The 19,329-nt window shown below is 55.6% G+C and overlaps 1 protein-coding gene across 2 annotated transcripts; it reads left to right on the top strand.

Annotated features, from left to right (window-relative positions):
• Positions 1-4,417: 4,417 nt before the first annotated feature.
• sema4f (sema domain, immunoglobulin domain (Ig), transmembrane domain (TM) and short cytoplasmic domain, (semaphorin) 4F) lies at positions 4,418-17,811 on the top strand. 2 transcript variants are annotated; one of them, XM_061808309.1, is made up of 16 exons: positions 4,418-4,527; positions 4,676-5,023; positions 13,780-13,925; positions 13,994-14,053; positions 14,323-14,424; positions 14,494-14,605; positions 14,672-14,791; positions 14,861-15,015; positions 15,086-15,267; positions 15,339-15,468; positions 15,562-15,775; positions 15,844-15,953; positions 16,040-16,191; positions 16,283-16,338; positions 16,483-16,679; positions 16,752-17,811. In XM_061808309.1, exons 2-16 carry the CDS (start codon positions 4,915-4,917, stop codon positions 17,286-17,288), a joined length of 2,382 nt encoding a protein of 793 aa, XP_061664293.1. In that variant the 5' UTR covers positions 4,418-4,527; positions 4,676-4,914; the 3' UTR covers positions 17,289-17,811. The 2 variants fall into 2 exon arrangements, with proteins under 2 accessions (XP_061664293.1, XP_061664294.1); XM_061808310.1 differs by lacking the exons at positions 4,418-4,527; positions 4,676-5,023 and adding an exon at positions 11,560-11,688 and having other exon boundaries at positions 16,752-17,810.
• The last annotated feature ends 1,518 nt before the right edge of the window (positions 17,812-19,329 follow it).

Genomic DNA, 19,329 nt, shown 5'->3' with positions numbered 1-19,329 from the left:
TGAACGGTTGCGACATCAAGACTTCGGTTCTTTTAATTAACGCCGACGTGATGACACGATCTGGCCCGGTCATTTTTAGTTGCCGCCGCGCCGCGTTTCACTTCCTCGCTTACCGAAAAGACGGAAGGCCACAGCGTGCGTGCGACTTTGAATTTAGCGAGATGAGATTCCGGAAAGAGATGGCAGGCAAGCCCGCATTCAAGAACGTGCATCGCGGCCTTCGCTCATCTCGTTCCAGATCCGACAAGGTGGATCGTTGCGGGCGTCGATCATTTGCTTGCTATTTTGACATTCGTGTGCTGCGTAGAAAAGGGAGAACCGGTCAGTTTCTTCCTTGGTGTTCTTCAGAGGACTTCTCAAGACACGAGTCCAGTTCCTCAAGTTTGGGCTGTTCCGCCCTCCTCGAGCAGTTCCACTCCAGACGGGACCGACGAGAGCCGAACGCGGAGAAAACAAACGATTTCGTTCATCGGCGTCGCGCTCGCGTTCTCGTTTGTCGCGCTTGGAATTCCTTCCGTCCGTGGAGAATGGTTTCAAATTGGAATTCATCGGCGTATTTGCGCGGCTCTCTCTCAGCCCTGACATTTTTTTTTTTTAGGTCTATCGTCCGGCTCATGGCCATGTCCGGTACTGAATAGCGATTTGAAAGCGCATCCGGCCAAAGTACACCCGCGTGACTTGAGTCCAGTTTTGGGGCTCAGCTGCCTCCGGTCACCCTGGCAACAGAACAGGACCACTTCTGCATCACCTCCGGCTAAGCGACGGCGACGTCCCTCGTCGGCTCGCGTTTCTTCAGCGAAGTTCCTCTCGACCGCAATTCCCCGGTTTGGTTTCTGAGATCTGCTGAGGTGAAAACGACGACAACAACAAACAAAGTTCCTATTTCTGCTGCAATGACAAGGAAACGATTGTTTCATCCATCATCCCTTCCTTTCGAATCCCCGTCGCCGAGTCGGTCTTGAATGGATCGGCGCGCCCGCTTGAAAGGAGCGAGAGAATCCCTCCCGCTAATCCCCCCGCAAAGAAAAAGAAAGCCGCGGCGCGCGTGAGGGAGTCGAGTCTTATTTGAAGGAGGGAAGGCTAAGAAGGGATTGGAGGAAACCAAGTCAGGGCGAGGGGTCTTTGTGCCGTGGCCCCTTTCGATCAGCGGCGCCGCTCTCTGATCCGAAAGTCACCGGCAGGTTGGGGGGGGGGGGGGGGGGCGGAGCTGGCAAAAACCAATGGCGAACAAAGACCAGGACGCTTTCTGTCAAATACCGCCGAGCGGGGGGTGGGGTGCGTGTCCCGGAGCCCCCGTGCGAACGGTTTTGAACCCGCGGCTTGCCAGCTGTGACTTGGACTTTGTTTCAGCGTGTTTTGCCAAATGGTCCCTCCGGGTTCGGGACACGAGAGGATTTCGGCCTTCAGCAGTGAAGCGGACCTCAGGTCTTATCACCTAAGCTGATTATCTGGGAAGTGTTTTTTTGGTTTGTTTTTTTTTTGGGGGGGGGGGTGCTTAAAAAAAGGAGGACAAGGGGTATTAAGTTGTTTTCGTGCATGTCGAGGCAATCTAATTGTTATGCAACCTTTCCGGGCACGGATGGCGCTCTTGTTTTTTTGGAGGTGAGTGGCTAACGTGCGCTAAAACCTCGCCGTCGTCTGGGCGCCCAACCGCACGGCGTCGGCCGTTCGTAACCTGGTTCAAAGTCAGTCCGTGATGAGTTCAGGCCCGAAGAACGCCTCAACCTTTGCTCCGGAGCAACTCGGCGATGGCGCGGAATCGCCGGGGGCCGCAAACGCTCTGAGCTCTTTGATGGGCGCCGTTGCCAAAACGTTTTGCGGACGATGCCGTCCTGACATTTCTTGCGATGTGAGATCTTTCCCTGCGCACGTCGAACGGATCCTGTCCTGATGCTGCAAAGGAGGTAGACCGGCATTGAACAAAGCCGCCGAGACGAGCTCGGTCGGCTCCGCTAACGGCGGCCACGAACCGGTCGCCGTCCTCGGTGGCCGCCCGAGCCCCGAGGTGGACAAAACCGAAATCCATCTTCCCCGGGCCACGAGGTCCAAACTATCGCAACTCGGCTCCGGATGGATCCGCGGGGCTCAATGACTATTGAACAATGCCACCGTGCCTGGCTACGACGATGTTTTCCCGTCGCATTTTTCGCCGCTTTTGTTGTCTCTTCGAGGACGGAAAAGATGAAAGTGGCGATTTTTGCACTCCACTCGAAGATTTTGCCATCGCGTGTCTGGAGGAAGAGATTTTTTTTCTTCTTCTTCTTCTTCTTCTTCTTAGGCGGCTGCAAAACTCACTGGAGCCCGACGTCCCTCCCCCCACGGAGCGAAATGTCAGAAATCATTGATGCGCTGTGATCAGGACGCCACGGGCAGATTCAGATTTACTTGGGGGGTCGTGTCAAAGACTGTCGGTCTTGACTAGAACGCGCCCGCAAATGAAATGACGATTTGAAAGGATTCCGTGTGAGATCGACTGTTTGGCGTGAATCTGGTGTGGAGTTGAATCTGATTTGAAAGCTTACGAAAGACACCCACGCGCAGTATTGTGATTACCCTCATTGTTATTGCCGATGTAAGCGTCCCCCGGGGACCCACAGCGTCATTATGACAGATATGAATCTGCAGAAAAGTGGGCGTGCGGTTGCCAGACGGTCCTGATGGCGCGAGCGGGCGCCGTTCCGGCTCGGCACGGCTTCTCCGGACCGGAGCCAAGATGGCAGATGGCCGTCGCTGGTCCGCGGGCTTTGGATTCCTGCAGGGCCTCGAACACGGCGAACACAGACGACCGGGATGAGGTTGGGGGGGGGGGGGGGGGGCCCACGACGTTCATCCTTTTTTGGTCTTTCTGGCTGAAACTGACCGACGGCCGCCTTCTCATCAGCCTCATTGTCTCCGACGCCGCGGCCCGTCGCTCTCGAGCGGATCCCGTTCCCGTGTCGGGCCGGTCGCCGTGGCAACGGGAGCAGGACACAAAAGACCCGGCGGCCTCGGGATTTGAGGGAGTCGGCGGGAAACCCCGCTCGGTATCAAGGGCGCGGGGGGGGGGGCATTTGCTTCCCGGGTTTGATTTTCCTGCAACATTTTGGCTTTATGCAAATATTATTGCAGCAATTAAATCGCGCAGGCGCCTGGGTGGGGGGTGGGGGTGGGGGCTGTGGTTAAAGACTGACAGCCGCGTGTCTGCTTGCTTATGTGTGTGCGAAAGCGCTTTCACACCTCTCCATCTTTCACTCCCTGCCCCCAAAGCCCACTTTGCGTCTGTCAAGGGAGGGGGGGGGGGTTGAGCGTGGAATCCTGGGGGAAAAAGACGACGAGACATCTTAGGTGAGAGTGAAGACGCGGAGATGCTTCCCAGCCTGTGGCGCTCCACAACAAACATTTGGCGACATGCGTGAATTTCCGGGAAACTGCTTTGCTCGGCTCAGCCATTAGCTCCCCCCCCCCCCCCCCACCCCGCTCAATCCCAGTTTAGCAGCCCGCGACCCCCTCGGCCTCTTCCGCCCCGCCACGGTAGCCTTATTGGATTAAGAGGACATTTGCATCGGGGATCGCGGGGAGGTCGACCGGCCGCGCTGCACGCCGGGATCTCGCTCGGAGGGCTCGACGCATTCGGGTCACGTTTGAGGAATCGCGTACGTTCAATTGAGAGCGCAAACGTCGGACGGGTGGCCAAATAGAACGGGGAGTGCGGGGGGGGGGGGGGGGTCAGCGGCCAGTTCGGGGCACGCTTCTGTTGAGCAAATGAACCTTTTCAACTGAAGTCGTTGCTCTCGAAAATGCAATGACCTCGGGAAGTCAGTCCCTGACCTCTGACCTCTCGCCATTTTAGGCTGTCAAATCCTCTCAATCCGGACCCTGCACTCGGTGCCGGCTGCGCTGAGACCCGGACGCAAGAAGAACACACCGAGATGCATCCCAAGTAAATTGCATTCATATATTCACAGCAGGAATATGAATTTTGGCACGCGCGTGAGTATTATTGTAGGCCGTTTTCCATTTCGCATCAATTTACAAAGATAATTAAATAAAATCAAGCACAGTACACTTTTTTTGTTGTTGCTAGCTTTAATTCATTCGTATTCAACTTTGGAGTGCAAGGCCATTTTGCATTCGATCAAGAACAATATTATTTTCCGGTGACTTCCAATAATAAAGCCTCTGTCTGGTGTTCTGATGAACACTTGGGCCCACTACATGACAATGTTTTGGTCATTAGTGTGCTATTTGATGGATTTTTTTTTTTTTTTTTTTAGAACCACTTTCCATTCGCTTTTCTTTGTTTCCATTTTGCCGGCTATTTTTTTTTTTTTTTTTTGATGTTGAACGTCGGATCTTCCCCGTCCTGTTTTATTATTATTATTATTTTTTTTTTGTACCTGTTGTGCACCGCCTCTTCCGGGGGGGGGGGGGGGGCGGAGTCACCCGTCACCCTTCACCCGCCTCATACTAGTCCTCGTCCTCCTGGTCTCGCGACGTTCACGACCGTACGGAAGCCCGCGTCTGGTCCCCTCCTCCCTTCGGTTTCAGGTTTTGTAATTTTTTGGGGGGTCTCTTTTTGATTTTGTATTTTTTTTGTTGTTGTTCTTCATCAGGCGCGCATTGCCGTGCGCGTCGCTCGCAAACGGGGCCGCTCAGCCGCACGGGATGACGCGACTTTGGATGACTTTTGTTGCAGTTTTCGGGCACGTTGTCCGGAGAGGGGGCGGCTCCAAAAAAGGGGCACCTTTGCAATGAGTGCACGCAGCCCACTTCGGTCGGCGTTTGCAGAGCGCGCACGGACGACCTGACGGCAGCTTCGGGCGAAGAGAGGAATCGTGCGCGCAGCGGCTCGATCGTCGCAAGTTGCTCGAGCGCAGCGGAACTGCGAGCGGAATCCGGCCCGCGCTCGGACGGGACCGGAGCCGACTTGGAGTGATGATGATGATGATGATGACGATGATGATGACGATGATGTCGATCGTGCTCCCGGTGTGCTGCTGGCTGATCCCCGGAGCGTCGCGGGCGGCGACTGTGAGCGGACAACGTCAGTAGACGCTGAACGGTGGTCGCTGAACGCGGATCTCCCAACAGATGAGCTTAACCTTGCAACAAAATGTTCTCTTTTTCAGACTGCATTTTGTTTTCCACGTGATATTTCCCACACTATTTTTATTTTTAGTTTCCATTTGCGACGCACAACACCAAATTCAGTTTGAGCGCGTTCACTGCCTGCCTGACATTTGAGAATTCGGCCACCAAAATGTTTCTTTTTTGCTGAAATAGAACATGTGATCTTCCAACTGCACGCGTCTCTAACCTTCTGAAACGTGGCCTGGAGCACGAGGCTTTTCAGTTATGGGATGTCGAGAAGGCACGACGTGGCCACCAGCGAGCTTCGTCGTGCGGCACGGTCGTGGTCTCGTCGGGATCGGTTTTTTGAGCACGGGTGGCCATCAAATTTGCTCATTGGGTTCTGGTGTACTGCCATTCAGATCCCGATATGCGAGGTCATCTTTCGTTTACAGCCACAATGCCGGCCTGTGACAAAAAAACAAAACAAAACGAGATTGACACCCCTGAGCTCTGCCCTCCCCATAAGTAACTGGGACACGACGCAGTGCACTTGAACTCGACTGCAAACCGCGAGAAAGCTGCAATTTAGATCAAGGAACGGAAAAAAGAATGCATGCTTCTCGTTACAATCGACCCCCCTCGCAGAGTCGCTGTCGGTCGCGTCCTGTTAAATTTGCAGCAGCGTCCATAATCATGACGCTGACGGGGAAAAACAGGACGCGAGTTGAAGCGAGCTCTTCTTTCGCGCGCACACTGGGGGACGACGAAAGCTTGACGGGGGTTTCGCACCGACAAGCGGCCGCGATCCCTCGCTCGTAATCGTTCCTCGCTATTGTGTCAAAGCGTCCCAAATTGGCCGGCGGGAGGCAGAAAGAAACGCTTGCAAGAGGAGCCGGGCTCTCCGACAAGCTCCGTCTTTGTCCCGCGGCCGGCGGGGTCAGCGGCTCACGTCTGCCGGGCTTCCTGTTTGGAAGGACAGTTGAGGGCCAGCGCGATCGATCGTTCATCCCAACTTCGGAGGGCTCGGAAGAAGGCCTGGACCACGTGACTGACGGAGGCCACGTTGCTTTCATTTTTATTTGGATGCGTGTGTGACGGGTTGCCGAAGAGAGGGCTCGGCCGCTGCGCCTTTTGCTGGCTGGTGTCCAACTTATCGGAGGAAACCCGCCTTTCAATCCAGTCCAAACTCCCGCGACATCGTTTGCGCCACGCCTCGCCTTTTTGCAGATGTTGAAGTGACCCTTTAGCTCGATATTTGAGCTTGATGCACATTCGCAGTACAATATATGCACGCGAGAGGCTGGCGTTCTTTCTGTGCCTGTCGAGTGGCTAACACTTTGCCTCTCTGTGCGTCGAGTGACTCCGCGGCGACTTTAGCCTGTAAGTTATGGACGGGTTCGAAACTGCGGTTTAGTCCTGCCGCACGCTTTTTCTCGACGGCGCTGGAGCAAGAACGCCGACACGGTTCAATTGTTTGGAGGTTTCCTGTCAGATGCCATGCTAATTGCTAATTTCCACCATCTTGTCGCTTAAGTTAGCGAGACCGGGAGACTTCTCCTCGACGCGTTTTTTGATCCCATCTCTCCGCGAGGCGGATGCTCCCCCGTTTTGAATGCAATCCCCGCATTAAAGGCGGTTTGATAGCGGATGAGAGCGGCCCACTGGGCTTCGGCCGCCCCCTTTTACTGCCCCTCGCGCGAAAATCGTGAGGGTGTCAGCCCCACGAGGTGGGGGGGGGGTCGGCGGCCGCACGGATCCGGTTCCCGCCGAGCTCACCATTCGCGGGAGTGATGTCGTTCTTCCTGCCGAGCAGTTGTCCGTCTCCGGCCCCGCGAGGGAACTTTCTCGTCGGAACGGGAGTCGCTCGCGCGGCTCCGGAGGTGCAACGTTTTGTTGCGTCGGTGGGCTTCAGTGGCGGCGTTTGTCGCTGTGGGCGTGGATGGTGATTCCTGATAGGGGGGGCAAAACAGATCCCGAGAGACGGATTGTATCGCAAACAGCGACACGGAGATCTGACGCCGTTGCCGTTCGTCGTGTCGAGCGAAATCCTTTCACGCGGGCGCACGAGAGGGAAGAAAAGGGCGGCTTTGAATGCCGTCCCTGCATCCCGTTTTGCCGGCATTCTTCGTCGTTGAAAGAGGCCGGCGTGGCTTTGATTTGAGGCCTTTTAGCCCCCGCTTAGCTTTGTCGTGATCCGCTTTGACACTTCTCGTCCGAGCCCCTTTGCCGCCCCGGCGTTAAGCCCGCCCCCCCCTCCGAGAAAGACATCCAGCGTACGCTGCCACGGGGAGGTCGAGGTCACCGGACGGCCGAAATGGCGCACGGTCCGCACGAGCCCCCTTTGGGGCCGTCCCCTCTCACGTCAGTCGCGATGCTGCGTCCCAGTGAGGTGACAAAAAACGCGAAGGTTGACTTTTCGAACGCGGCGCCGTTGCGCAGTTGTTCTTTTCACGCGCTGCGGATGTGGCGTGCTCACAGATGCGCGGGAAGAGAGTTGCGCTCCTCGCAACTTGGCGGACGCGTGCCATTTGGCACGGATAATTGTCAGGTTTAAGCCCAAGCGCTGGGCTAAATATGCAAGTGAAGGCAGAAACGGGTTGGGCTGAGCGGCTGCAACTCCGGAACCACGTTCCGGATCAGCTCTTTTGATTGCTTTCTCAGGTCCAAAGGTGACAAATTGCAATGGAGGAACAGATGCAAATGCGTGATCAAGTCATAAATCTAACCGTAATCTTCACTTTGGGAAAACCTTTGTAGGCACACGAGAGCGTGCACGTCGCACACTTTCCCCCTCCAGCGCGACATCAAGTCCGACCTGTTCGCGGATGAAACCCGAGCGGCTCCGGCTCAACCGGTTCCGGCACCGCCCCCCACGGCCAAACGCGGCCGACCCGCGACGCTGACTAATGGTTCCTCGATAGCAAACTCGAGTCGTTGTGACATTTGCACGCAGGCGGAGGGTTTTTCTTTTTTTTTTTTTGGGGGGGGGGGTTGTCAGGAAATCATGAACGACAGGAAACCGCTAAAGACACGCAGCGTTAACGTATCTCGTCTTGCAGTTCCTGCATGTGCAACCGGACCTGGGTTTTGTTATTTGCACGCGCATGTGCGGGCAAAGCTCTCGTGAAATTCCACCCTCTGCGCCAACCCCCCCCTCGCCCTCTTCTTCTTCTTTAGTTTTTTTTTTTTGCAGCTTTTAATTGGAGTGCTCGGTGGAAACGAAAGGCACCAAGGGACTGCTTATTGCGCCGTTTGGATCTTTATTCCGATCCAATGTTACGCACCCCCCCCACCCCCCAACCCTCCCCCGAGGGCGCTCAGCGGTCGCGTGTTCGACTTTGGATAGCCGAACTGTCCCAGCAGATGTCTGCTGGCATCGTGACGTCAAGGAGCATCTCCAGCGATCTCATCAGTTGAAGTGCTCTTTACGTAACAACACCGCCCCCCCCCCCCCCCGCGACTCCGCTGACCCAAATGGGGCCGAGCAGAAATGGGATCCAGGCAGTCCAGATCAGATTAAAATGTTCCCTCCCGCCGCTGATGACTCACAACGGACGCGGCGCACAATTTGTTGCTAGTCGTCACAAGACTCAGAGAGTCGGGCGCGAGTTGTCCCTCCCCCGCTTGCTAGCGACGCCTGCGCTCTGAAAACCAAGCTTGCTTTCGAGTGCCCCGTCGTCTGCCGCGAGTGCGCGCGAGTCACGGAGGGAAACAAAAAGTCCTGCGTGACAGCTGGCGCGCGGTCATCGTGCCATCTTGGACCTGCCGCAAATGGTTTTGCGATTTTCCAGGTCTTAGTGGTGATGTTTGATTGGGGGTTGACTGTTGAGCGGGGCGTGCCCTTCAGCGCAGCTAGCGGACACGCCCGCACCAGTCACAAGTGGCGAGATCGAACTCCTCGGCTTTTTTTTTTTTTTTTTTTTTGGGTGGTTTTTTTTCAGCATTTTCAAGCCTCGTTTGACTTGTTTGGTACTTTTAATCATTCACATTCGACCGGCTTGTAAGGAACACTTTTATTTATTTATTTTTGGAATTTTCCCTTCAGAATCAATCAATCCGTCCAGTTTTCTTTACCTGTACGCTGAAGATTGAATGCAATTCAGGGCGAGATATTGGGCGTCTTGTGGTGATGTGGGCTTATCCCCTAAACATACGGGTTGGCTAATACTGTGCGCGCGCGTTTAGCAGTTAATTTCCGGGCGTGGCGTCCGCTTAACAGGCTTATTTTTGTTTTGAAGAGTGACTCGTGTTGAACGATTAAGAAAGCTCGTATCTTATGTCCTGACATGGTGTGTGTGCGCGCTGTGCAGTTTTTGTTTGTCTGTTGAATGATGTCACTGCACACAATAGGCAGCACTGTTCGAGCGCGTCACACTCATCTTGTCTGACAAATTATTAACAGTATGAATGGCTCACCAACGCACAACAGATGTTACCAGCGCGCGGCGTCGACAGTCGCCGCAAACGCCGCTCAGCGGGCTGGACGACTCCCGCGAGTCGCCGCGCGGAAACGCGGCTGGCGCGATTGCGGCGGCGACGACAGGCGAAGGGGAGTCGGCGCCACGGGCTCGTCATTGGCGTCGGAGTGTCCCCGCGCGGTGTGCGAGGTGACGCACGAGCTGACCTTTGCGTGCGAACAGTGCCAGGAAGCGTTTGTTTGCGCTCGCTTTTGCGCTGGTGCTCACCTGCGCGCTGCGATCGGCTCATCCGTCGCGAAGCAATTAGCGACTGTCGTGTCCATCGACGGCGGGTAAACTAAATCGTTCCCCGAATCAACTGAGCCGAATCTGTTTGTGAAATGATTCGTTCTTTACGCTTGGCGGAAACGGAACCGTCGAGGCCTCCCGCTCCCCGCGTCTCGACATCCGGAGCGGGCGGGCCCGGACCCATTTGCGATGTCACTCGCTTCGGCGGAATGAGAAAGCGCTTCAATTCTTTCATGTAAAACAAAAAATGAATCTTTTCGGAGTGACTCAGTCCACTCAAAAGACCGACTGTGGGAAAACTTGACAAACGGCAGGAGAGGCCGGAAAGTTTTCGTGTCTGCGAATGATTTACCGCGCCGCTCCCCTCGTGCGAGTTCCTCCTCCGCTCGAGCAAGCGTGTACGCTTTACGTGTTGCGTTACGGCGCGGAGCCGAATCGGACTCGGACTCAGACGGGCCGCCGGAATTGCCCTGTGTGCTGCAAAGATGGCCGCAGCTGCACGCACGCGCGTGGTTAGTGTGGTTCAATGCAGAGGATGCTATTCTATTGTCTGTCTACATAAGATGCTGCAGCATTTGCGTTCAATGAATTGACTAAAGGGTTAAATCGCTGCGACATTGACGCTATTTCATGCTGGCATTCGGCTAAGCTGACTTGTATCTGGCACACCGCTGCTTGTTGTGAAGTGAGTAACTTCTCGCTCGCACGTCAAAGCAAAATAAAAATAATGTTGAAACGACGATCGCAAAACATTGGAGTCGATCTGTAACCGTGACAAAGTCGAGGCGCGCGCGCGGATTATTTTTTGCTCGCCAGCTTCGACACGTGAGCGACAGACGCGATTACATAATGGGAGCGCCGCTCTCCGGAGGGCGTGTCCCCGCAGGCGCAGAGACGGCGAAATATGAGGCTCATCCTTTCAATACTTTATGAAGGCCCTTCTTTGTTTTTCTGCCTGGTCTGCGGAGGGCCTCGCGGACGTGGGAGGGCTCCAAGCACAGGTCTTGGAGCAGAATCCTGTTGGGCTCGGCGAGGCTGCCAAAATCATCTTTTGCCTGCCCGGCGTTTGCGTTCATCCGTGGCGACCCCCCGAGGAACTCCCCGCAATATTTGCAATGTGCTTGTCATGAGAAAAACACAACGCTATCATATCATGCTTGACGATTGTAAACATGGCTTGACCTCAGTGGACATTGTGCCGCTCCTGGGTGTGCACGCCTCGGTCAACTGGGCGCAGCACGCGGAGCCCGTCTCGGCTCCTCAGTAAGCCGCAGTAATATCGGTCGATCTTCGCAGAGGATAAAGAATGCGTGTCCGTACGCAGCCAACTGATCCGCAAACTTCCTTCTTCGAGCAAATTGGGGGCCAGTCCAGGATCCGAACCTTTCAATGGTGGTTATTCAGCGTTGGTTTCAACATAAAACAGCCGATTTTGCAAAAACAAGCCCATAGCTCCGTCTTTCGATCCACTAGCCTGACGCTAATGCTAATTAGCATCTACGTTGTGCATGTGTTATATCCCCGTTAGCAACCGACTTAGCAGGATTTGCGCCGCGTCGAATGTAGAAAGCGCAGCGCAGTTGATAAAGGACGGTCGACGCGCTCTTGTTTGGAAAGAAGGCCGAAGAAGAAGAAGTTTTTCCTGTTTTAGGCCCGAGACGGGCCAGGAAGGAAAAGCCCCCCCCCCGTCGGGCGAGGTGTTGATGACGTCAGAGAAACAGCTCGATCGGTCGGTAGACGGTAAAATATCACCGCAGTATTCCAAAACATCCAGTAAATTATTATTTTTTTTTTGCTTCAGCTCAATGGACACTGCGCTGCTCCTTCCGGTGGTCGCGCCACGGCCGCCTGCGGGCAGCGTGATACGCACACGCCACTGTAGCTGAAGACTAGTTGCTCTTCGCAGAGGACAAAGAATAGGACGTTAATTGTGTGTATTGTTTGATTTGTCTGAGTTTTTAACTTTTTGCTGTACATTTGAAAAGAAGTATCTCTAAAAGCCCGACAAAGTCCTTCCGGCATCTCTGGCGCGTGACCACTTCGTAGCGGCTGGGAGGTGAAAAGGTAGACAAATATTCCGATACAAGCGGCGCACTGTCTCTTTGGATTGAGAGTTTTATTCTCCGACACACACCCACGGATTCTGGCAGGCTGGGGCGAATTTAGGGCAAGCCCGATTAGCAGCGCTCGCGCTTATCAAGGCGAGCCAGTCGCTCGCCGGCGGGATTGCCAAAAAGCAAACGAGGTTGGAAGCTGGGGGACTTGATAGGTGAGAAACAAACGGAGGAGCCGCGGACAATCAGTCACGTACTTGAGCTTGTCATCGACTTCCTGCCAGCGACGCAGACCTCGTCGTACGTTGCCGGTGATACGCTTCACCCCCGTTCCACGCACATATGCAATCCCAGACACGTGGCCATTATTATGATTGTTTTGATTGTGGCCACAATAGGGAAAAAAAAATGCACATTTTTTTGGTGCATTATTTTTGGATTGGATTCTGAAAAGCGCTGAAAGTATCAGCTGTCAATAGGTGTCGCGCCACCGGTGTTGAAATATCCGTTCCGGCCCCCCGCCGTGCTCGCCCGAGTCATGTTTAATGGATCATGAATGAATGAATGAATGATTTATGCCAGGGAAGCAAATGTTGATATTTTAAGACTACTGATTCATTTATCGGCTCAGCAGCCACTTCTTCCGAGTGAAGGTTGCCGTTTTTGAACATTTCCCAGCGGAGGCGTTCGTTTTTCCCGCGTGAGGCTTTGAGTCGAGAGTTTGCGGGCTCAGAGGGCGCCACGGCGTCGCCGTGCGCGGGGTCGAGACCGGCTCGTGGACGAGACCTTGCCTCGGGCCTCCGTCACCATCGCTGGCGTTGCCGTTGTGCGGAACGCCGTGCTCGAGGAGCGACCGATCGCACCGACGGAGTGATTCGCGAGCTCGTTCCCACCAATATGTAACAGATGCGATATTACAGCTCGACACTGGATACATAATATGTGTGCGCGCCCCGGATGGTTGCTAGGATGCGAGGCCCCGTGCGCAGGCCAATCAGAGGACTGGTGGCTTTTAAGTGCCGGGAGGCTTTTAGGAGCACAGACGGCTCCTCGGTGAATGACAAATGACGTTCTGGCCAAATCGGAACAGGCACAACCCACTGAGTGGGGGTTGGGGGGGGGGGGGGGGGGACAGTGAAAGTGTCAATTTGTCATTATCATTTGAGTCTGGATTGAAAAAAATCTATATATACACCGTAATTCCCGGCCCTGGTTAGAAGCCTCATCCGGTACATTTGTAAAGGAAATACCATTTGGTACATACATACGCCCGCATTGAAACATGACATATTTACAAAGAAAAACGCTACACAGAGAGAGCTTAACAGGGCCGGTTGAAAAACAAAACCTACTGGTAAAAATCACTGCGAAACGGCAGTAAGTAACATGCTAGCGCAGTGCTAGCTAACAGGGCCAAACCGGTAAAAGCCACTTCCTCAGCACATCTATTCCACAGGTCTCACTTCTTACCTTTTCCGCTCGAGTGCACCCCTTGAAAATGCAAAAAAAAAAAAAAAAAATTGCACAAATTAGCCACATCGCTGCATAAACCGCAGGGTTGAAAAAGAAAATTACAGCACACGCGCACAATTTAAAGAAAAAGAAAAAAAAAGCCGCACAGCTCCTGCGACGTGACACTTGCAGCGCAGTTTTACACAAATGTTCATGACGTCGCTATTTTCATCACTTTGAGTCTGATTGATGGGCGATCAAAGTGGAAACAGGCCACATTTGGGCTTCCAGACGAGCTCGACGTCCGCGTTTGCAGCACTTCCTTAGCCTTTGAGCATTTACAGAATTTAGTGGAAAAGACTTTAAGGAGCGGATCCGCTTTCAGGCGACCGGTCACGGAATTGTAAATTAGGAGCTCGGGGACGAAGCTGTTGAAAAAGGTTGAAATTCCTCGGGAGCAGGCGCCGTCTCGGCCAAAATGCACCTTTCATCGTGGTGTTCTTGTTTCCACACAGACACGCTTTTCGGCCGTCGAGCGTTCGGGGCTGTGTCCAACTTCAGCGCTTTCCTTTTGGACCCGGCGTCGGGCGTCCTCTTCCTGGGGGCCAGGGACGCCATCGTGGCGCTGGACACCAACGAGCCCAATCAGCCCCCGCGCACGGTGAGCAGCTTTGAAGTCAGCTTTGCGTCGGCAAAAGGATGGCAACGCGATCGCTTCCCTGGTTTCAGGTGACTTGGGAAGTGCCGCAGGACAGCCGCAATACCTGCATGACGAAAGGCAAGACGGAGGTGAGAGCCCGAACGCGGGGGGACGGGGGGACGGGAAGCGATCCGGCGGCGCGGAACCGAAAGCGCCCCTTCTTACACTTCCCCGTTTCGCCGGTTCCGTTTTGAGGAAGGTGAAGACTGCCGCAGTCTTTTCAGAACACCGGTGGCCTTTTCTCACGTCCTGTTCTGATTTGTGGATTTGGGATTTTCCCTTGTTCAAAGATTCTGCATTTGCCAGTGTCAATTCCCGCGTCCGCTCATATGCGACGGTCGTTTGTCTCTCCCCGCAGGGCGACTGCCGGAACTACATCCTGCTGTTGGAGTTCGACTCGGACGGCCGCCGCCTGTACGCGTGCGGCACGCACGCCTTTGACCCAAAGTGCGCCTTCCTGGTGCGTGCGCTTCTGCCGCTGTTCGGATTTGTCTAGCGCGCTGTTCGAGCCGTCGATGCCGCCCCGCAGGAGACGTCCTCCCTCACCCTCCAAAAGGATGGCGACGGGCAGGTCGCCGTGGAGATGGGCAGGAAGAAGGTCCCCTTCGACCCCAGGAAGTCGTTCACGGCTGTTATGACGGGTGAGGATCCCGGTCGGTTTGCGGGTCCAAAGGGCTTCCCTCATCCTTCCGCGGCGGTGCGCTCAGGCGACGCGCTGTACGCCGCCACCTCCATCAACTTCCGCGGGACGGAGTTCGATATCGCCCGGGCGACGGGGCCGGAGCAGAAGCAGATCCGGAGCGAGCAAAAAGTGCACTGGCTGGACGGTGAGGCCGACCTTTTGCGAGTTGGGACGCGCAGAGTCGGGCGCTCATCTCGCCGCTCGTGCCGCTCAGAACCCGAATTTGTGAGCTCGGCCGTCGTGGAGCTGTCGGCCGACGACCACGTGACGGGGGAGGACGACAGGATCTACTTCTTTTTCAACGAGGCGGCCACGGAGTACAGCTCCTACTCCAAAGTCCGAGTGCCCCGGGTGGCGCGGGTCTGCAAGGTGAGGTCCGGACGGCTCCAGTGGACGAGAATGTAAGCGTTCTCCCGGTCACGCCTTTGCGTGCTTCTAGTCTGACGTGGGCGGTCTCAGGACTCTGCAGCAACATTGGACCACCTTCCTCAAGGCGGAACTGGTTTGCGAGGACAAAGTCCGACGTCAGCGCTACGACTCGCTGGTGGACGTGTTCACCTTGCGACACTCCCCCCGAGAAGCCGGCAGCACGCACTTCTACGGACTTTTCACCGCGGAGCGGTAAGCCGAGGGGGCGCCCAAATCTTGTTGGCTTCGGAAAGGGGAACCTCCTCGCTTCTCGCCCGCGCCAGGGAACCCGAGCGGTCGGCGGTGTGCGTTTTCAGCGTGTCGGACGTCATCCAAGCGATGAACGGCCCGTTTAAGAAGCGCAACGACAAAACGGACACGCCGACGCCGGTGGGCTCGCCGAGGCCCGGCCAGGTACCGAGCCCTTCGCGTGCCCCTCCCTCTTAACGGCGATGCTCTCGATACGGGGTCAGGTTTTGGTTTTTAACCCAAACCCGACATTTCAAGTGCCTGAACAACGCGCTGAAGGCAGAAGGCTTCGACTCCTCGCTGAAAATCCCCGACAACCTGCTGGCCTACGTGAGGAATCACCCGCTGGTGCAGCAGAGCGTGGCGGCGGCGCCCCTGCTGGTCAGGAAAGGGGTCACGTACACCAGGCTGGCGGTCTCGCTCCTCGGCCGCAAAGAGGGCCGACGAGAAGCGGTGCTGCACCTCGGAACAGGTAAAAGCCGCGGAAACGTTGCCGTCCGCCAGATGAGCGCTAACGCTCGCCGCCGTGCCGACGGGAAGACGACGGGCAGCTCCACCAGGTGGCGGTGACGGGGGAGAAGGCCACTTTACTGCGGGAGATTCCTTTGTTGGAGCCCAGCCAGCCGGTCATCAAGATTCTGCTGCACCAAGTAAGTGGCGTGGCGTGCGCCGACGCCGACGCTCGCCTCCCGCCCGACGGCCGCCAATCAGCCGAGCGCTTTGCTGCGTTTGTCAGCGTTGGGCCCTGGTGGGCGGCCCCCTGTCGCTGGCCCGCGTCCGCTCTGAAGAATGCGCGCTCTACCCAAGCTGTGAATTGTGCGCTCGCTTCCGGGAACTGGGCTGCGAGTGGGACGCGAGCGAGGGACGCTGCCTTCGCTCCACCGCCGCGTAAGTGCGTCCACGGCGTACGAATCCCAATCCGCCCCGCTCGCTTATATGCCATGCTCGTGCCGTGTGCGTGTGCGCGTCCCCCTTCTAGGCCCGGCCACGGCGATGGAATGGAAGAAGCCTTGAGGAAATGCGACACGCAGGAAGGTCTTATTTGCACTTTCTGTTTGAAATCCTTTCCTTCGAAATGGACGCTTGTCACGGGCGCCAGTCTGCCGGCATCCCGAGCAAGACGTGTTTTTCCAACTCTGACCTCGTGGCGCTCCCTTCCCGAACTTTCCCTCCCTCCAGCTCCGGAACGCTGTTCTCCGTCCGTCACGGAGCTGCGCGTGTCCCTGGGTCTGCGCCTCCTCCTGCCGTGCGTCCAGCTGTCTCCGCGGCTCTGCAGCTGGCAGGCCCCGCCCGACAGCCTCAGCAAGCTGCGCCACCCCGACCTGGAGGTGACCGTCACCAAAGACGGCCTGGGAACGTACATTTGTGCTTGTCAGGTACAAAGGCCCGAAACCTTTTTGTGCCTTCTCGTCATCCGACCTCGCCAACGGCTCCCCGTCCCTCTACAGGAAGGGCCGGTCCACGACCCCGCCTCCTGCCGTCGGGCGGCCTATCAGCTGACGCTGGAGGACGCCGCGACCGCCGGAGCCGTGGCGGGATGCGCCCGGCACGTCTTGGCCTTGTACGTGCTCTTCTTCTTCGCCGGTTTGCTCTTCGGGGCGACGCTCCTCCTCTTCGTCAAGCGTCGGCACGCCGGCGGGAGGCGGGAGGGGACCGGGCGCGACCCGCCGCGCTCCTCTGCCGCCTCGCGGCCGGGATTCGGTCCGACGGAGAAACTCAACGGGATCGCGGGCGACGGTGCGAGCGGCGCGATCGCCAGAAACGGCGGCGGAAGCCCGACGTACGCCGACTGCAACGTTTTATCTGTGGACGTTCCGGATGAACGGACTGCCCGGAGGGAGGAAAGCGCCCGCGAAGGCGGGCAGAGGGGCGACATGGACGAAGGGCTGGGGGAAGGGATCACGGCGCTGGAGGACGACTTTGCCGGCTTTCCGCTGTTTAAATCACCCGCTCCCTTGGCTCCGTGTGAAGAAAGCTCCATTTGAGAAGTCGAGAGCCGCAAACTTGTCACTGCCTTCGCAAAGAGATTTGGGGGGGGGGGGGGGTCGCGTCCTGACATCGGGCTGGAGCGAACGTGTCAATCGTGCAACGGAAAGCGATCGAAGACGTTCGAAAGCCGTACCTCGTCCTGCTCCCGCCCACCGTGAAACCGGACCGGTCGCTTTTTGTTGGCTCCTTCTTTGGATGGCTGGCGCCGGATGTGAGAATTGTTGTCTTTGTGTGGATTCCTAATGTCTTGTCTTTGTAATCAATCAAATTTGCACAGCTGAAGACTAATTTTATCCGATTTTTATTCACTTTGGCCCCGTTAATGAAGCACGTTCAACGCCAGGAGGAGGCGCTGCCGCAACACTTCAGCAGTAAAACTACTTCTTTGCAGAGGATATAGAATGAGTACTGTATCGAGTCAAATATTTGTAATACCACCGCTACATGGATGCTATTTGTTAGCCCGCTTGTGGCGTTTCCATTCTGCGCCCGCAGACTTCAAGGCTAAGATGAGTCTTTGTTAAAAAATCGACAGCTTGGAATTCTCCTGGCTTCGAGTTTTTTTTGTGTGTCAACTCCAAAGAATAGACCACCACCAATACTGCACGCAAAAACAATCATTTTTATTCGCTTATTTCCTTGATTGAACAGATTTGAATCAGAGTCGGAATCGGTCGCGCTTCAGACAAACGGGCAGCAACGTGCCACACGTGACGACGTCTAATCGAGCAAAGCAGTGTCAGATTTGTTTGATCGGGAAATAATCTTTGACCGCTCGATGTCAACGTTAGCGCCGCCGCGACCATCCCCAATCCGGGAGGCTCTCAGAGTCCGCCGTGAATCGCCTCCAGGATTTCCACCATCTCCGCCTGGATTCTCAAATCTTTTTCTAAACGGGTGATATTTGCCTCCGTCTCTTCACAGCGACGCACGTTAAGTACGGCTTGCTCCATAATGATGTCGAGAGCCGTCTTAATCTTGTCCAGCGACGTGACTTTTGGCGCCTCCTTGCCGAGGAAGGCCGAGATCGGCTTCAGGTTTTCTGTCAGGAGCGTCGACAGGCCGCTCAACTCCAGGTTCTCCTCCTGTCGTGCCAAAGTCCAACAAATCCAGTCGAAGCATACAGACAAAAAACAAAAAAAAAAAACACACACACACACACACACACACGGCCAGATCGTTACCTTCAATCTCGCCAATTTTTGCTGCAAATCTTCCAGGGACTTCCTTGATTCCTTCTGCAAGAAACCGGCGGTGAACATTTTGAAAACGGAAGCCAAGAGGCAACGCGACGCCTCCAAATATACCGCCGAGTCTCGGCCTAATCGTAGGGTACCAGTTTGTTCCGGTCCGTCAGGGACCGCGCGAGGCCAAGGAGACAGAGCAGCGCCACGCCAAAGAAAAGGCTCCTGCCCCAGGTCGCCGCCATGAATGAGTCTTCTGGATGGAGTTCTCCTTCAGAGGGGCAACAAGCTAAGACTGCTGCCGTCTCGCTAAAGACCGCAGATCATCAGCAACTTACGAGAAAGTCTAGCGCGCTTGGCAGGGACACCTCAGAGTGACCCACAGAGCGCAAATGCCGCAATAAATACCCGACGCCAAAAAAGCTGCACTTTCCTTTCAGCGGAAAGTCGAGCGGAGCAAAGCCAAAGTGCGCTTGGCCGTCTTTGCGTCTTTCCAGAGTTCAGGTGAGGTTTCCTTTTGTTCTTTGTTCTGGGCTTGCCCTTGGTGTCAACAAAATCGGATTGATGATTCTTACTTCCCGCTAAGTCCAAGGGTGACACGTGACTAAACTCAAACATCGATTGAAGGAAGACACACCCCAAAAAAGAAAAACGTGTGTGTTCTGTTTGATGGTACCAACGCAAAACATGCACCGGGATCATTTTTGTCCTCTTTAAAAGGCGGGTCCTGGCCTGTTGAGTGACGTCACAGCCACGGAAAAGAGAGCGCCGACCCCGCCGCTGGGGATTAACCGGCTATCTGTTCACCGCCACTGAAATGGTTCTGCCTCACAGTACCCGAACTCACGTTTTA

This window comes from Syngnathoides biaculeatus, chromosome 21 (genome assembly GCF_019802595.1).
Source record: "Syngnathoides biaculeatus isolate LvHL_M chromosome 21, ASM1980259v1, whole genome shotgun sequence".
Taxonomy (NCBI): domain Eukaryota; kingdom Metazoa; phylum Chordata; class Actinopteri; order Syngnathiformes; family Syngnathidae; genus Syngnathoides; species Syngnathoides biaculeatus.
Note: the sequence above shows the minus strand (reverse complement) of the source record. Positions and strands in the feature narration are given on the sequence as shown.

Bases quoted from the DNA above. Each gene is read 5' to 3' on its own strand.
- sema4f (XM_061808309.1), top strand. From the start codon at position 4,915: ATGATGATGATGATGATGACGATGATGATGACGATGATGTCGATCGTG. The intron at 14,792-14,860 runs GTGAGGCCGACC...CGTGCCGCTCAG, and splicing joins AAAAGTGCACTGGCTGGACG to AACCCGAATTTGTGAGCTCG. The intron at 15,776-15,843 runs GTAAAAGCCGCG...GCCGACGGGAAG, and splicing joins GGTGCTGCACCTCGGAACAG to ACGACGGGCAGCTCCACCAG.